Source organism: Hippoglossus stenolepis, chromosome 13 (genome assembly GCF_022539355.2).
Source record: "Hippoglossus stenolepis isolate QCI-W04-F060 chromosome 13, HSTE1.2, whole genome shotgun sequence".
NCBI lineage: Eukaryota > Metazoa > Chordata > Actinopteri > Pleuronectiformes > Pleuronectidae > Hippoglossus > Hippoglossus stenolepis.
This window is the reverse complement of record NC_061495.1, coordinates 16047862-16061079: the sequence shown is the minus strand read 5'-3', so window position 1 is coordinate 16061079 and position 13218 is coordinate 16047862. Positions and strand designations below refer to the sequence as shown.

The 13218-nt window shown below is 39.6% G+C and overlaps 2 protein-coding genes across 4 annotated transcripts; one reads left to right on the top strand and one right to left on the bottom strand.

Moving 5' to 3' along the window:
- Positions 1 to 6: 6 nt before the first annotated feature.
- gabpa (GA binding protein transcription factor subunit alpha) lies at positions 7 to 6138 on the bottom strand. 3 transcript variants are annotated; one of them, XM_035173826.1, is made up of 10 exons: positions 5982 to 6138; positions 3934 to 4033; positions 3710 to 3854; positions 3438 to 3522; positions 3093 to 3317; positions 2791 to 2985; positions 2601 to 2657; positions 2012 to 2137; positions 1658 to 1850; positions 7 to 754 (listed from the first exon to the last, which is right to left on the bottom strand). In XM_035173826.1, exons 2-10 carry the CDS (start codon positions 4008 to 4010, stop codon positions 532 to 534), a joined length of 1326 nt encoding a protein of 441 aa, XP_035029717.1. In that variant the 5' UTR covers positions 4011 to 4033; positions 5982 to 6138; the 3' UTR covers positions 7 to 531. The 3 variants fall into 3 exon arrangements, with proteins under 3 accessions (XP_035029717.1, XP_035029718.1, XP_035029719.1); XM_035173827.2 differs by lacking the exon at positions 5982 to 6138 and adding an exon at positions 5547 to 5938; XM_035173828.2 differs by lacking the exon at positions 5982 to 6138 and adding an exon at positions 5147 to 5298.
- Positions 5450 to 12925, top strand: u2af1 (U2 small nuclear RNA auxiliary factor 1). Its single transcript, XM_035173829.2, has 9 exons — positions 5450 to 5588; positions 8429 to 8527; positions 9910 to 9997; positions 10773 to 10839; positions 11017 to 11066; positions 11547 to 11645; positions 11741 to 11874; positions 12353 to 12445; positions 12547 to 12925. The coding sequence occupies exons 2-9, from the start codon at positions 8484 to 8486 to the stop codon at positions 12746 to 12748; spliced, it is 777 nt and encodes a 258-aa protein (XP_035029720.1). The 5' UTR covers positions 5450 to 5588; positions 8429 to 8483; the 3' UTR covers positions 12749 to 12925.
- The last annotated feature ends 293 nt before the right edge of the window (positions 12926 to 13218 follow it).

The following is a 13218-nucleotide window of genomic DNA, read 5'->3' as shown; positions in this document are numbered from 1 at the left end:
CAGTCGTTAAGAAAAAATGCTTGCTGCTTTATTCCCCCTAGTGGACAAAAAAGGGTCCAACAGTTTAGGGAACAACCACTAAATAAAATACAAAACGGGTCCTCTATAAATGGAAAATATGAAAATACACTTGCCCTTGGGGCTATCAAAAAACATGAAGTACCAGTATATACAGTGGGAGCGATTCTTAGCTATAGACGAGGAACACATTACACAAAGCTGGTTCTTCAGTCACATGTTCAAACATTCAGTCACATGCACAACAGCATCATTCAATAATCACACATATCCTGCACCTCATCCTGACCTGCACACGCATCTCTTGGTTAGAATTAAAGCAAAAAAACAAACATTTTACCTGCCCCAGTCTAATTGGACTTAAACTGCAGAGACATTACCAAAGTTGTTAATCCACACTGATCAGGGATCAGCTTTGCATTTCTGTGCTTAGTGAACACAGCTCTGTCAAACAAAATTGGATTTGATTTCTCGTCAGCGGAGGAGCTAGAGGGCGCTGTAACGCGGCCTCCCTCAACTGTCCTTGTCTAGTGTCGTGGTTGCCAAGGTCACTGTAGTGATGGGCTGACCCATGCCGTGCATCTGCATGCGTGCCAGTTTCTTTTGTTCACACTCTGTCACCAGGCTGTTGAGCTCAGCAGCGCTGTAGCCAATCAGAGTCCTCAGGTCGCACACAAACTTGTAGACGAAGCGCTTGCCCTGCACTTTGCTGATCATGTCCCCGTCATAGTAATACCTGAATGAAAATGTGACAGTGAGAATAAAAATCACACAATGGCATCATCAAGTTCAACAAGTCAGGTCATGTTTTCAAAACGTTTTTCAACAAGCCACCTACACACACACACACACACACAGAAAGTTAAAGGACAGTCCACCAGACATGAATATCAGTTAACTACGGTCGCCATGATATCTCACACAATCTCATTAATGAAAAACCCAAATGCAACGCCACAACACAAACGTTTAAGTGACAACACAACTACAAAAGCCCCACAACTGAAACAAAATCATAATGCAATGGAAGTTTGTTAAAATCTGGACAAGCAACCTGACGCTTAGAATTTGATGCTTGTCTACTTCAGGTGTTACGGTACAGGTGCTTGAAGTGCCCAAAAAGGAAGAATGCATCTATATCGTAACACCTCAAATAGACAAGCATCACATTTTAAAAGGCAACTGACTTGACTGCAGTAATTAAGTGTGCTTGTTTCATTGTCAACATCTGTTGTTGCTCATTTCCATTGTGGTTGTGTTTCCATTGTGGGACTTTTGCAGTTGCGCTGTGGGTTTTGTATTTGAGTTTCCCATTAATGTGCTTATGTGAGAGGTCTCACAAAACTCCTCCTTAACTCCTCAGAAACAGCTGTATCATATCTTCTCCATGCGAGGTGTTTTGGCATCATCTTAAATATCTGTCCTACAGATTTTTAAAAGAGAGTTTACAAACTCCAGTTTGCAGCTGTGGGCACAAACAGGTAGTTTGAAACAAATTGTAGCAGTCATTGTTTTTGGAGCTTGACCTGTGTTAGTGACTAAAGGTCCAGATGTCTCAGCCTCTGCTGCTGTGAATTTGAGTCCCCTGACTGTATGGAAGACACAGTACCCCTATAAAAGATAAACAGAAGAGACAAACCTGAGAGCTCGGCTGAGTTTCTCGTAGTTCATCGTTGGCTTGTTCTTGCGTTGGCCCCATTTCTGAGCCACAAGTTCAGGCTGGTTGAGTTTGAACTCGCCCTCCTCTCCCACCCAGGAGATGCAATCTCTCGCATCTTTGTCTGTCAACAGCTCCAGCAAGAACTGCCACAGCTGGATCTGACCGTTGTTACCTGGCAGCAGACAAATGCAGAATTCAAGATAAACTGAAATACACTTAAAATAATAGATTTGCCATCAATAAACACTGCACTGGAGAGTGTGGCATTTGGTTGCAGCAAACAAATATTTCGAAAACTAATTTGCGAATAATTTTGTCATTTGTGTGTACTACCTGTGCGGTTGCCAGGTGAGCTGCGTTCCTCTCCACCTGAGATACGTGGAGTTCTGGGACCACGACTCTGCTTCATTACCTTTATGGTCGTGGGTGTGCTCACCTGAGCTGGGATGATCTGCACAGCTGGAGATACACAGGCAAAAGTTAGAAATGGAAAGTTAATACATTTTCATTAGAGCTGCAACTAAATACTATTTTCATTACCAATTCAGTCTCCCAACAGTTTCATTTCATAAATGCTCATCACTATTTTCAGGGGCTAATTTCGTCTGGCCTACAATGCAAAAACAAAACTATGCAATTACTCATCATATGTTTTAAAATAACGTGGGAAGCTGAGACTAGAGTATTTGGCATAACTGCTTGAAAGATAACTAAATGATTTTATCAAAATAGTTGCTGGTTTATTTTTTTTTCGATTAACTGATCAGGTCTGGTTTTGCATTGGTAATGAAACAAATAGAAAAATGTCCCTCCTTCAAATATTATAGTTTTTGAATCACCTTGCTTCCCTGTGGGCAAGAAAAAGAGACTTTTCAAATATAAAACTCATACATTTCAGCAGATTTTTCACAGGAACACTTACGTTGATCAATTGTGACTGTTGCGTCTCCTCCAGACTGATCCTGACTTGCCAACACATCTGAAATATAAACAAGGGACAAATTCAATTTGACTTTTCCTGCACAGATGAGATCAAATTTGTACTTTGCATTATCTCTGTTCAATTCTAAACACACTGTCAAAGAGTAGGACAACCACACCATCTGACTTACATTTGCGTAGGAGCTCCAGGTGACTCCACAGTATCTCTCCATTAGGCACTTTCTGAAGGAACTCCTCTTGGCTGAAGCCGCAGAGGTCTCTACCTGGGATGTGAATACTGCCGATTTCCATCTCGTCAATGTTGAATTCCTTCATCACCCAAACAGCCCAGTGGATCACCTGGTCAGCTGACCAGAGCATGGGGTCTGTGGGGAGAGAGAGACACCTCATTTACAAACATCCACCTCTATGTCTCACTACATTAAGAACTGTTTTTCATCACAGTGAAGGTTTTAAGAAAGACTTTCCTCACCATATGGTATGCCCAGGCGGACCTGCTCTTTGCGGTAGCCTTCAAGTGCTGCCGCCCAGCGTGTCACCTGTTCTGAGGTCTCATCAGAGAGGCCGGACCTGTCCACAGCAATCAGCTGACCCTCCTCAACCAGAGTACCCTCATCCCCTGCCGCATCTGGATCGATCACCACTTCTACTGTTTCTACTGGCTTCACAATTTCCAAAATGTTCAGCTTCTCCTCACCTGAGAAAAGACAAACCACAAACAATTAACATTTGGACACAAGCAGTAAGACGTTACTGTATATTTGCTGATCTCTGAAATGTTCCATTAGAATTGTGTCAGTGTGGTTTAGATGAGTACCTGCTTTGGTTATAATCTGCAGACTGAGCTGCACTGTTCCATCCGTCTTCACCCCCTGATCAAAGAGGCTGTGATCCGGGTGAAGCTAAAAAGAGTACACAACAGAAGTCAAGAGAGAGACGACTCAGCATACTCTGCAGTGAAAGCGACAACTATCAGGCCTGCATTTTACATGTGTTTCAGGCAACAGAAACAAATGTATCAGATCATGAAGGGATCTTGATAGGCTCTGAAATGCACATTTTGGACAGAAGCAGCACACATCACATTACCTGAATATCCTGCAGGCAGATCTCATATGCATCCAGTGATATTTGGATGCGTGGCTCCAGAAGCTTTTTCAAATTTCCGATGGGCTCATTGATGTCAATGTCTTGCTGAATCAAATCAGATGCAGTGATCGTTTGCTCCTCGACACTACAGAATAAAAGAGAACTGTTAATGTGCAGTTACTGCATGTGCAAGAATCTGCACCTCAAATAACCATTATGCGTACCCTTCCTCCAGGCACGCCTGTTTCTCCCGCTCATCGATCTCGATCTCTATCATCTCTTCTGGTTCACTTTTAGACATTCTGTTTTATGCAGAGAGCCAAGCTGTTGGAAAGTAATAAAAGAGATGGTTAACTGCCACTTGTCAGGACATACACAAACAATTAAACAGTTGTGTTTTGATATTTTTGTAAAACACTAAACAAAAAACAGTCACACCATAAACAGCAGCTTCAAAACAACAGTCTTCAAATGAGGAAAAGAAAATATTCTTCATATGTGACAGAATCAGAAAACGTTAGTAATCATACTGAATAAATCAATCTAATACTAATTGATTAATCAAATTATTGCATAGCTCTAAATTTGAGTGTTTAGGTTGTAGTAACTATTGTTTTACAAATCCGAGGTTGATCAATTAATGTATGTATGTCTGCACTGTATATATGTACTGCACTGTACCTCACCCTAAAACAGAGCATAACTGCATTGCACATCTGTTGAACCTCCCTCCAGTAGCCAGTAACAACACCATACTTAAATGTTTTTATATTTAGATTAACTAAAATAAAAACAACACTCATGGCACTCTATTTAGTACTTTACTGTGTATTCTAGTATTTTATTGTGTATCATTTGGTTAGGGAGTATGTAAAATTTGTTGTACATTTTATGTTTATAACATTCTATTTTTAACTATTTTAATTCTTCATATCCTTTTATTGCTACTTCGCTCTATGTACAATGCCCTTGACATGTTGCTGTAACACAATGATTTCCCAATTTGGGATCAATAAATTACATCTATCTGTCTATTTGGAAGTCTAAGCAGCAAACACGACTGATAAACACCAACAAAGTTTCTTTAGTCCATTTAAAAGGATAATTTAATAAATAATAAACAGATTGGGGCTTGTGCATTGAAGTTTGTGACAGCGAGTGAAGTGTTACTCAATACTCAACACAGCGGTATAATCACTGCAGTATTAGTACTAGTAGTGATAGTAATAATAGAAAGGCCTCTGAGCCTCGACTCCTCATTGGCTGTGAGGCACAGTTCAGTGACTGCTGCGGCTGCTAACGTTAGCCAACTCGAGGGCGAGGCTCTGGCGTCTAAAGGCCAGACGGTAGGCCATTAGTGAGCAACAACAATCACCACACATGAATGTACATCACACACACATGTTAAGAAAACACATCCCGCTGATATTTACACACCGGGCGACACGTGTCACCGCAGTGAAGCTGTTCCGCGGTGAACCAAGTTAGCTTAGATTTAGCGAGCAAATGCTCCACGGGGGCGAGGCAGCCCTGTTACACAAGCCCCGCTCCCGACGTGCTAAACAGCGGTTAAACTATCCCATAACCGCGCCGCGAAATCATAACCGCGAAACAAATGTCCGATAAGGCACAATTTAACTCTGTGCGTAGAAAAGTTTTGAAACGGAAATAGAATAAACGGAAACAAAACAGCATAGGGCAAATGGAAAGGAGCCGGAAATCCTGGCTAAGGTTTACAGCGCCGCAAGACTTCCGAGAGCAGCCGCGTCCGATGCAAAGAGGCAACTTATGCGGGGGAAACTAACACCGCAGACCGAGTGAAATGTTTCTAACTCACCGGAACGACCTCCAGCTAAACACCACCCGGGACTAAACAGAAGTATGTACTAAAAACCAAAGCGGAGTTTATCGTCTGCGGATGTGAACGCGCTGTTTGTGGCTGTGACGGTGAGCGCCCCGGGAGCTTTACTGTTAGCATGTTTGGCTAGCGCTGAAGTACCGTAACTAACTTTTTTAATTAATTTCTCCTTCTCAGATAACGGGAAGTATATCGTAGTTGTGGCGAGAGACGTCAGTGTTAGCCTAGCTTTGTTCCTGGCTCGGCCTCACCCCACGAAGCTAACTAGGAACCAACAACATCTAGCTAGCTAGTTAGCAAGCGAGCTACAAAACAGCGGGAAGAGTCCGAGCACGACAAACACGACCACGTACATGAGCACGATTCAGTAGTTTCTCTCCAAACAAACACGCGTGTCTGTGGAAGTATTCATACCTGTTTAAAACCAGGCCCTCAGAGATGTAGAGAGTTCAACTGTGGTGGATAAGCAGCCAAATTTCACACAGTCGAGTCGTATCATGCAAGTTATTTGGTGAAGTACAGACACAGTGAGGAGGGCGGAGACTAACTGGCATCACTCAAGTTAAAACTAAAACAAAAAACACTGAATCTTTCCAGGGAACTTCATCTTTATCTCAACTTGCACTTTGATTTTTTTTTTACACATTTCCCCCCTTTCTTTGTACAAACATGTGTCCATCAGATCAACTTTTTGTGGTTTTAATAAAGTAGCTCAACATGGTTTCACTTCTGTGTCACCCATTTTAAACTGATTACCCACAATTCAGTTCTCATTAAGCTAAACACAAACATCCCATTTTATTCCACCAAGTAACCAGCATGCTGTGCAAACTACACGTTAAGTTTAGTGATTTTTATTATCTTTAGAATTGTGTGTGTGTGTGTTAAATCTATAATAAACCTTCATGTCAAATATAAGCAGTCTAAAATATTCACAACAGGATGAGGGAGATTTCTCATCCTACAACTTATTAAAAGGGGATTTTCACACAGGCCTCTACAAAATTACGTGGTAAAATGGCACGGGTCCCTCCCTCTGTAACTCCCACACAGGCCAGTGGACCTTGGGGCTCCTGGGGGCCCTTGGCAGATGCCTGTTATCTGGTTTTTAACCCACCCCTGGCTCCTTTTTTTTTTTTCAAAACTCTTTTTATTGGTGTTAATACACATTTCAAACAGAAGTCTCTCAAATTGTTTGTCATTTTTTCCCAAACCAACATACAAAATAGTGACATGTAGACATGGTGAAAACAGCAGCTACAAACAGGCCATATATATATATATATATATATATATATATACACACACACACACACACACATACCTATACAGCCATGTACACATGTATATGATTGTAGTACAATACATGCAAAGGAAAAGAGATAGCCCCCTTCCCTACTAAAGCTAGTATACAAACGGAAAAGAAAAACACCCTTGGTTTCTAATACTTTTGTTAAATGTCTTCGTAAGACTTTGATGGTAACACGAATGCGCACTATTCTGGTTGGTCACTTTACGTCTCGTTAAAAACCAACAAGTTCCTTGTTTGCCTTAAAATGCAGTTTCCTGTATTTTTTTTTTTAGGCACTGAATCAGCCGCTGTTGAATTTGTTATTCTACTAGCCAATGTTATCAAATGAAAATTCCAGTATCTGTTCATGTTATGCTGTTGTTTTGTTGTTATATTTGTCTTTTGATATTTCCTCTTGAAAGAATCAGGTTTATGAAATAAACATCTTTTATAAAAATAAAAAAGTGGTCTACTATGTGGCATTTATGATTAGAAAAAAATATTAATGTTTTTTTATTTTCATGGTCAAAATGTTGCTCCTGGGGGGGTCCCAAGGATTTGTAAAATATTTAATGGACCATAAAAGGGGCCCAGAAAAAGCTATACTCTATAACACATGAATATGAATCGTAGCAGCTTATAATTTACCATGAACAAGTTTAAATATCCACATTAAAATCTACAATATTTTAACTATTATGTATTAATAACTGCATTTACTGAATGCTTAAACCAGATGTTCTTTTTCTGGGTATTTCAGGACACCAAACGGACTAATTATTCTAATGGGCATTTCAAAATGTACAGCATGGATTCGGCTTTTGTTTTGAAAGTCTCACTAAAGGCGGAAGTAAACGTTATTTTAGAATACTTCCGGGTCACCTTCAGAATAATTTTTTTTGTGGCTTTCAGAGTAATGTTAAAGTAAAGATGAATACGTTTTACGACAGTACTTTAATTTCAGCGCATAAAAGATCGAGAATGGTCCAAATAGAACTTTCTCTCTTAAACCATAATGATTTAATGATAACTTTAAGTCATCTGGTAAAACAAGTTTTCAAACAATAATACTTTTCTTTAAAAAGTAAAGTTCAAATGATAGCGTGAGGACAACCCAGGCTAGTGGATGGATTCATGGATATAATGTGTATTAACCAGTGGAGAAAAGTTGCATTAATACATTAATTATTACTTCAAATGTAATAAAAACATTTGGGGAGAAATACCTTACTTTTCTGATGCACAATGTCTTTTTGATCACTTTAATTAAAACACGGATGAAGTGAATTGCAGACATTGCGCTCAACAATTAATATTTATGTAATATTGCAAGTCAACACATGCACACTATAAACCAGTACAACTGTTACCAGCAAGTACTACACATTGTATTTGTACATGTTAATTAACTCAAATAATGTTTGAACTCTAGTTTGATAACATTCATTGCACATGTAATTATTTGATCACACAGCAAATTGTTAAGTGATAATATAATTGTTGAAGGTTTTGTGCAAGAATGCAAAGTGTGTTGGTACATGCAAGTAAAGATCGTGCTTTTATTCTGAAGGAGTTGAAGCGGAAGTTGGGTCGCTGCCGCCGCTGAGTGAACGCAGGCGGCCAAGATGGCAGAGTACCTGGCGTCCATTTTTGGGACAGAGAAAGATAAGTAAGTGATTAACGCTGATTTAATTGATGTTTTCACACATTTTTGTGTTTCTCTTACTACGGCTTCTGTGACTTTTATTAATTTGTGTGTGGTGTTTAGTTTCGATGGCTGGAAGCGACACGCTGGCTATAGCTAACAGTGCTAGCATGCTAACCCGAGGAAAATACCGCGCCACCGTCGTTAGCTCCGGTAACATCTGGAGGAGTGTTCGCAACGAGTTACATTTTTTTGAATGAATAGTCTCTCTTACTCAGTTAACTTCAAGTATATGCGACCCAGTGACTTCTATCGACCTTTGAGTCAGGCTAAGCTAATGCTAGGTACTTTTTGAACCCTATCCCCGTCTTTGTTCCACCGGGAGACACACGGACCAGCAGGGCGACTTCGTCGCGTTATTCAGATTAAACTAGTTCCTGATCACAACTGCTACATTAAGTCTACTAAACCTAAAGTAACAAGTGAGACCAGGTGTACATCCAATGCTGGAAATATCCTGCAACGCTGTTGTACTACTACTAAACTTATAGTATTTCAGTGTCTGTTCCTCCCAACATGTCTTCTCCCCATATATTCATTCATCCATTCAGTGTAACTCAAAATGTTTGAAGGGTAAATAAGACTAGATTCTGAGCAAATAACAACTTGTTCATGCAGTTTTCATGTTCATTCATTGTTGGTTGATAACAGAAAACAATTGATTTTAAAATGATGGATGATTTTAATGATTCCTTGAGGATTATCGACACAGGCTGGTTTTCACAAATGAAACTCATAAGTATTACCGTTGTACTGTTGGATAAATGTAAGTTTTTGTATATACATTATATTCCACGAGCGTTTCATCAAATATATACCACTTGACTTGTTTTTATGTACACAGTGGAAACAGTATGAATGAGATAATGAGACTAGATGACTGCTATATCTGATGGGATGAACCTCACCGATTGTACCATTAAATAAATCAGGTTTAATGTAAAGCAATGAGTGGAAATTAACCAGGTAACATTAGGTCATATTGTTATTGGACTAAAATTAGACTGCATACACACTGAGAGGGGAATTCATAAAAATATTTAGGAAATTGCTTATTTCCAGGAAAATATACGGCTTGAAAATATGGGTCGCTTATGGGTGTTTATAATAGAACAATGTCTGTTAACCTGCCAGAGTTCAGGGAGGACCAAGGATTCAAGTTCCCAAAACTCATTGCAGTTGAAACCATAGTGTAAAGTTAACTTTCCACTGTTTGTGTCACTTGTAGGTTCAGTCGGGGGAAATTGAAGTTGCATGTAAATACTGGCATAAGATGTAGATTTAAGTCCCATGAAAACAGTTTTGTTTACCTTTTCTCGTTGTGATCATATTTTCTCTTTCCCCAGGGTCAACTGCTCTTTTTATTTTAAAATTGGTGCCTGTCGACATGGAGACCGCTGCTCCAGATTGCACAATAAGCCAACTTTCAGCCAGGTAACATTGTCCTTCTGTCTTTAACCCTACGATTTCATTGCTGTATAATAGTAATTACTTGGTATCAATAAACCTTTTAAACTTTATTTTTCTATTATCTAATGGAACTTATGGGTTAATTTAGGGCTGACAGGGTATCTACCGCTTAGTTTTTAGTGTATGGGTTTTACAAACACTCAGTTAATTTGAACTAGTTGCACATTTGTATTACAAACATACTACTCAGTGTTTTTGAATCCTTTCTTTCTATGTTTACAAAAAATAATCATTGTGACTTTCTTTTTTTCTGTTCAGTTACTGTTTGAAAAACAATATTCATAATAATAATTGTAAACAATGTTAATGTACATACCAGGAAAAAACTGTGAAATGGAATAAAAATCCGACCAAGTATTCAGTAACTGGTGATTTCACTTTAAAACACTTATCCCTTCGGGGATGTTTGCTCAGTTTAAAAACACAGACAGGGTTTGGTTACCAAGCTGTACACTGAATGATGATACATTGATTCTGTAGCCTTAAGCCTTTTGAACAACAAGTATGGAAATAGACAAGTAATATCAGTGGTGTTGTAATTTAGATTGCTTTGTCTTTATACACTAATAAACACAGTGGGGTAGGATGTTGCTCCTGGACAGAACTTCATCGATCATGTCTTGTTCTGTGCTTGCATTTACGCTTACACCTAATTTTCTTACCAGTCTCATTTAATTATTGTATTTTGACAGTTTTCCATGTCCTTTGCATCTAAAAAATGTGTATTTTTGTGTTACAGACAATTGCCCTCCTGAACATTTACCGGAACCCCCAAAACAGTGCCCAGTCTGCCGATGGACTCACCTGTAAGTGCTTCAACCCACGACGGAGCTTTGTGACAGAAATATAACTTTCTCTAATCATAAACCTATGTTTTGTCACTCAAAACCGCTGCCTTTCCTTCTAGCCTTCTCTGGAATTTAATATGTTGCAGAAATATAAATGATATCTGTTTATTTATTTTTCTCTCCTGTAACCACCAGGTGCCATCAGTGACATGGAGATGCAGGAGCACTATGACGAGTTTTTTGAGGTAATTCACATCATTCTGGAGGTTTTTTCATGTAGTGTCGCTCTTTCTCAAACCATAAACACATCACTTTAAAAGTTTTTACAAGAAAATCATAGGTATAAGGACAGTGGTGCCATTTAGCAAATGTGAAAACACCAAGTTTTGTATTATCTGAGTCCTAAAAAGATTTAGAGAAGTGGCATCTTTCAGGAGTATAAACAAAAGTAGAGTTCCTTCACAGTCAAATAAAGGTTAATAAAGATCAAACATCCAGATCCAGTTATTCTTCTCCTGCGACCTAAACAATGCAACTGTGGGGTTGCTGAACAGCAGCTGTGTAGCTGAATTACAGCATTCAAAAAGGTGGCAAACAAATTTAACTGCAGAAAGCAAAGTTGTGAATTATTTCCTAAAATTTCAAGCAGGTCCTTTTATGGACCAACTCTTCATTGCAGTGAAACAAATAACATTTTATTTCATTTCTCTCTTCCACCCTTTCAGGAGGTCTTCGCAGAGATGGAAGAAAAATATGGAGAAGTGGAGGAGATGAACGTATGTGACAACCTCGGGGACCACCTAGTCGGAAATGTGTACGTAAAGGTGAGTGTCAGGCCTAAAAGCAAATGAAGTCACCATTACTGTATTTATCTTGTATACAGAGACTGATGTGTCTTGCTGGTCTTTTATATTTCTAGTTCCGTTATGAAGAGGACGCTGAGAAGGCCGTGATTGACCTGAATAACCGGTGGTTTAACGGGCAGCCCATCCATGCTGAGCTCTCTCCTGTCACAGACTTCAGAGAAGCTTGCTGTCGCCAGTATGAAATGGGGTGAGTGCTCCGAGCTGAGGTCGAGGTCATTGACTGTTTTAGAAGGTTATTTAACAAGCAAAAGTTTAGCTTACAGTGCTACATCCAAAGAGGGAAACAGTAAATATGATACTCTTAAACAATGATGAGAATCTGGTCATTTTGGGTATCTCAGTAATGAAACTATTATCACTACATGGGAACTGCAGTAGATCTCTCTGGGTTTTCTATTATTGGATGTACGTTGACTTCATATGAAATACTCCAGTTATTTAATAATATGGCATTTTCCCACCCCATTTTCTATTGTTCGATGGTCTTGGTTAATCTTCTGTCATTAAGCTCATGTTGATTTCTTTTTAAGTTCTCAATGTCAGGATATACAAACTTGTTTTCTCTTGTAGCTGCTGTATATAACTTGTTTGCTGTTGACGTTATTATACCTCAAATGTGAATCTTATCTCATGACGTCCTTTTTGAATTTGTCCTCTCTCCACAGGGAATGTACTCGTGGTGGCTTCTGTAACTTCATGCACCTGAAGCCCATCTCACGTGAACTGAGGAGAGAGCTCTACGGGCGCCGGAGGAAGGGGTAGGAACTTACTCACTACCTTTACACCGAGACACTGAGGAAAACCCACCTGTTCAACTAATGTCATTGTATTTATAATCTACACTTCTGCTCTTCCACAGCCGTCATCGGTCTCGTTCCCGATCAAGAGAGAGACGATCTCGCTCCAGAGACAGAGGTCGGGGAGGTGGTGTTGGAGGAGGAGGAGGAGGAGGTGGTGGTGGTGGAGGAGGAGGAGGAGGAGCAGGAGCAGGTGGAGGAGGAGGTGGCCGTGACCACGAGAGGCGTCGCTCCAGAGACAGAGAGCGTTCAGGGCGATTCTGAACCTCCGGCCATGACTACTTGTCCTTCCCTCTCCGTATCAGTCTTTTTTTTAAGTTTGTATCCTCCAAGATGTATTCTGGGACTAACAGACAGGTACCCGCTCATGAAGCTGTGACAGCATTGACACCCTTGTTTTTTTTCTTGATTTCACCTGATTAAATTGAACATTTTTACTTATCATGACTCATATGAGTATTTCTTGTTATCACATCACTTAAATCTCAGAAACATGTCAGTGCTTTTCTCCTTCCTGAGCTGTATTGAAATAAAGTAAGAACTGAATGTACACCAACGATTTTTTTTTAACCTAATTAGCAGTTTATTAAACTAATTTCACGGCTCAGAGTTCACTGTTTCAAACAAATGATCAGATAGCTTACCTCCTGTTCCTGGACTTAAACTCTAATAAAGTGTAATTTACTAATGTGTTCAGAAATTTCTGAAAAGAAAACCTCATCAAATGTTCCTTC

Coding starts and splice junctions, on each gene's coding strand:
- gabpa (XM_035173826.1), bottom strand. CDS start 4,010: ATGTCTAAAAGTGAACCAGAAGAGATGATAGAGATCGAGATCGATGAG. Junction 3,318..3,437: donor GCAGATTATAACCAAAGCAG/GTACTCATCTAA, acceptor GTCTTTTCTCAG/GTGAGGAGAAGCTGAACATT. Junction 2,138..2,600: donor AACAGTCACAATTGATCAAC/GTAAGTGTTCCT, acceptor GTGTATCTCCAG/CTGTGCAGATCATCCCAGCT.
- u2af1 (XM_035173829.2), top strand. CDS start 8,484: ATGGCAGAGTACCTGGCGTCCATTTTTGGGACAGAGAAAGATAA. Junction 8,528..9,909: donor TTTGGGACAGAGAAAGATAA/GTAAGTGATTAA, acceptor CTCTTTCCCCAG/GGTCAACTGCTCTTTTTATT. Junction 12,446..12,546: donor TACGGGCGCCGGAGGAAGGG/GTAGGAACTTAC, acceptor GCTCTTCCACAG/CCGTCATCGGTCTCGTTCCC.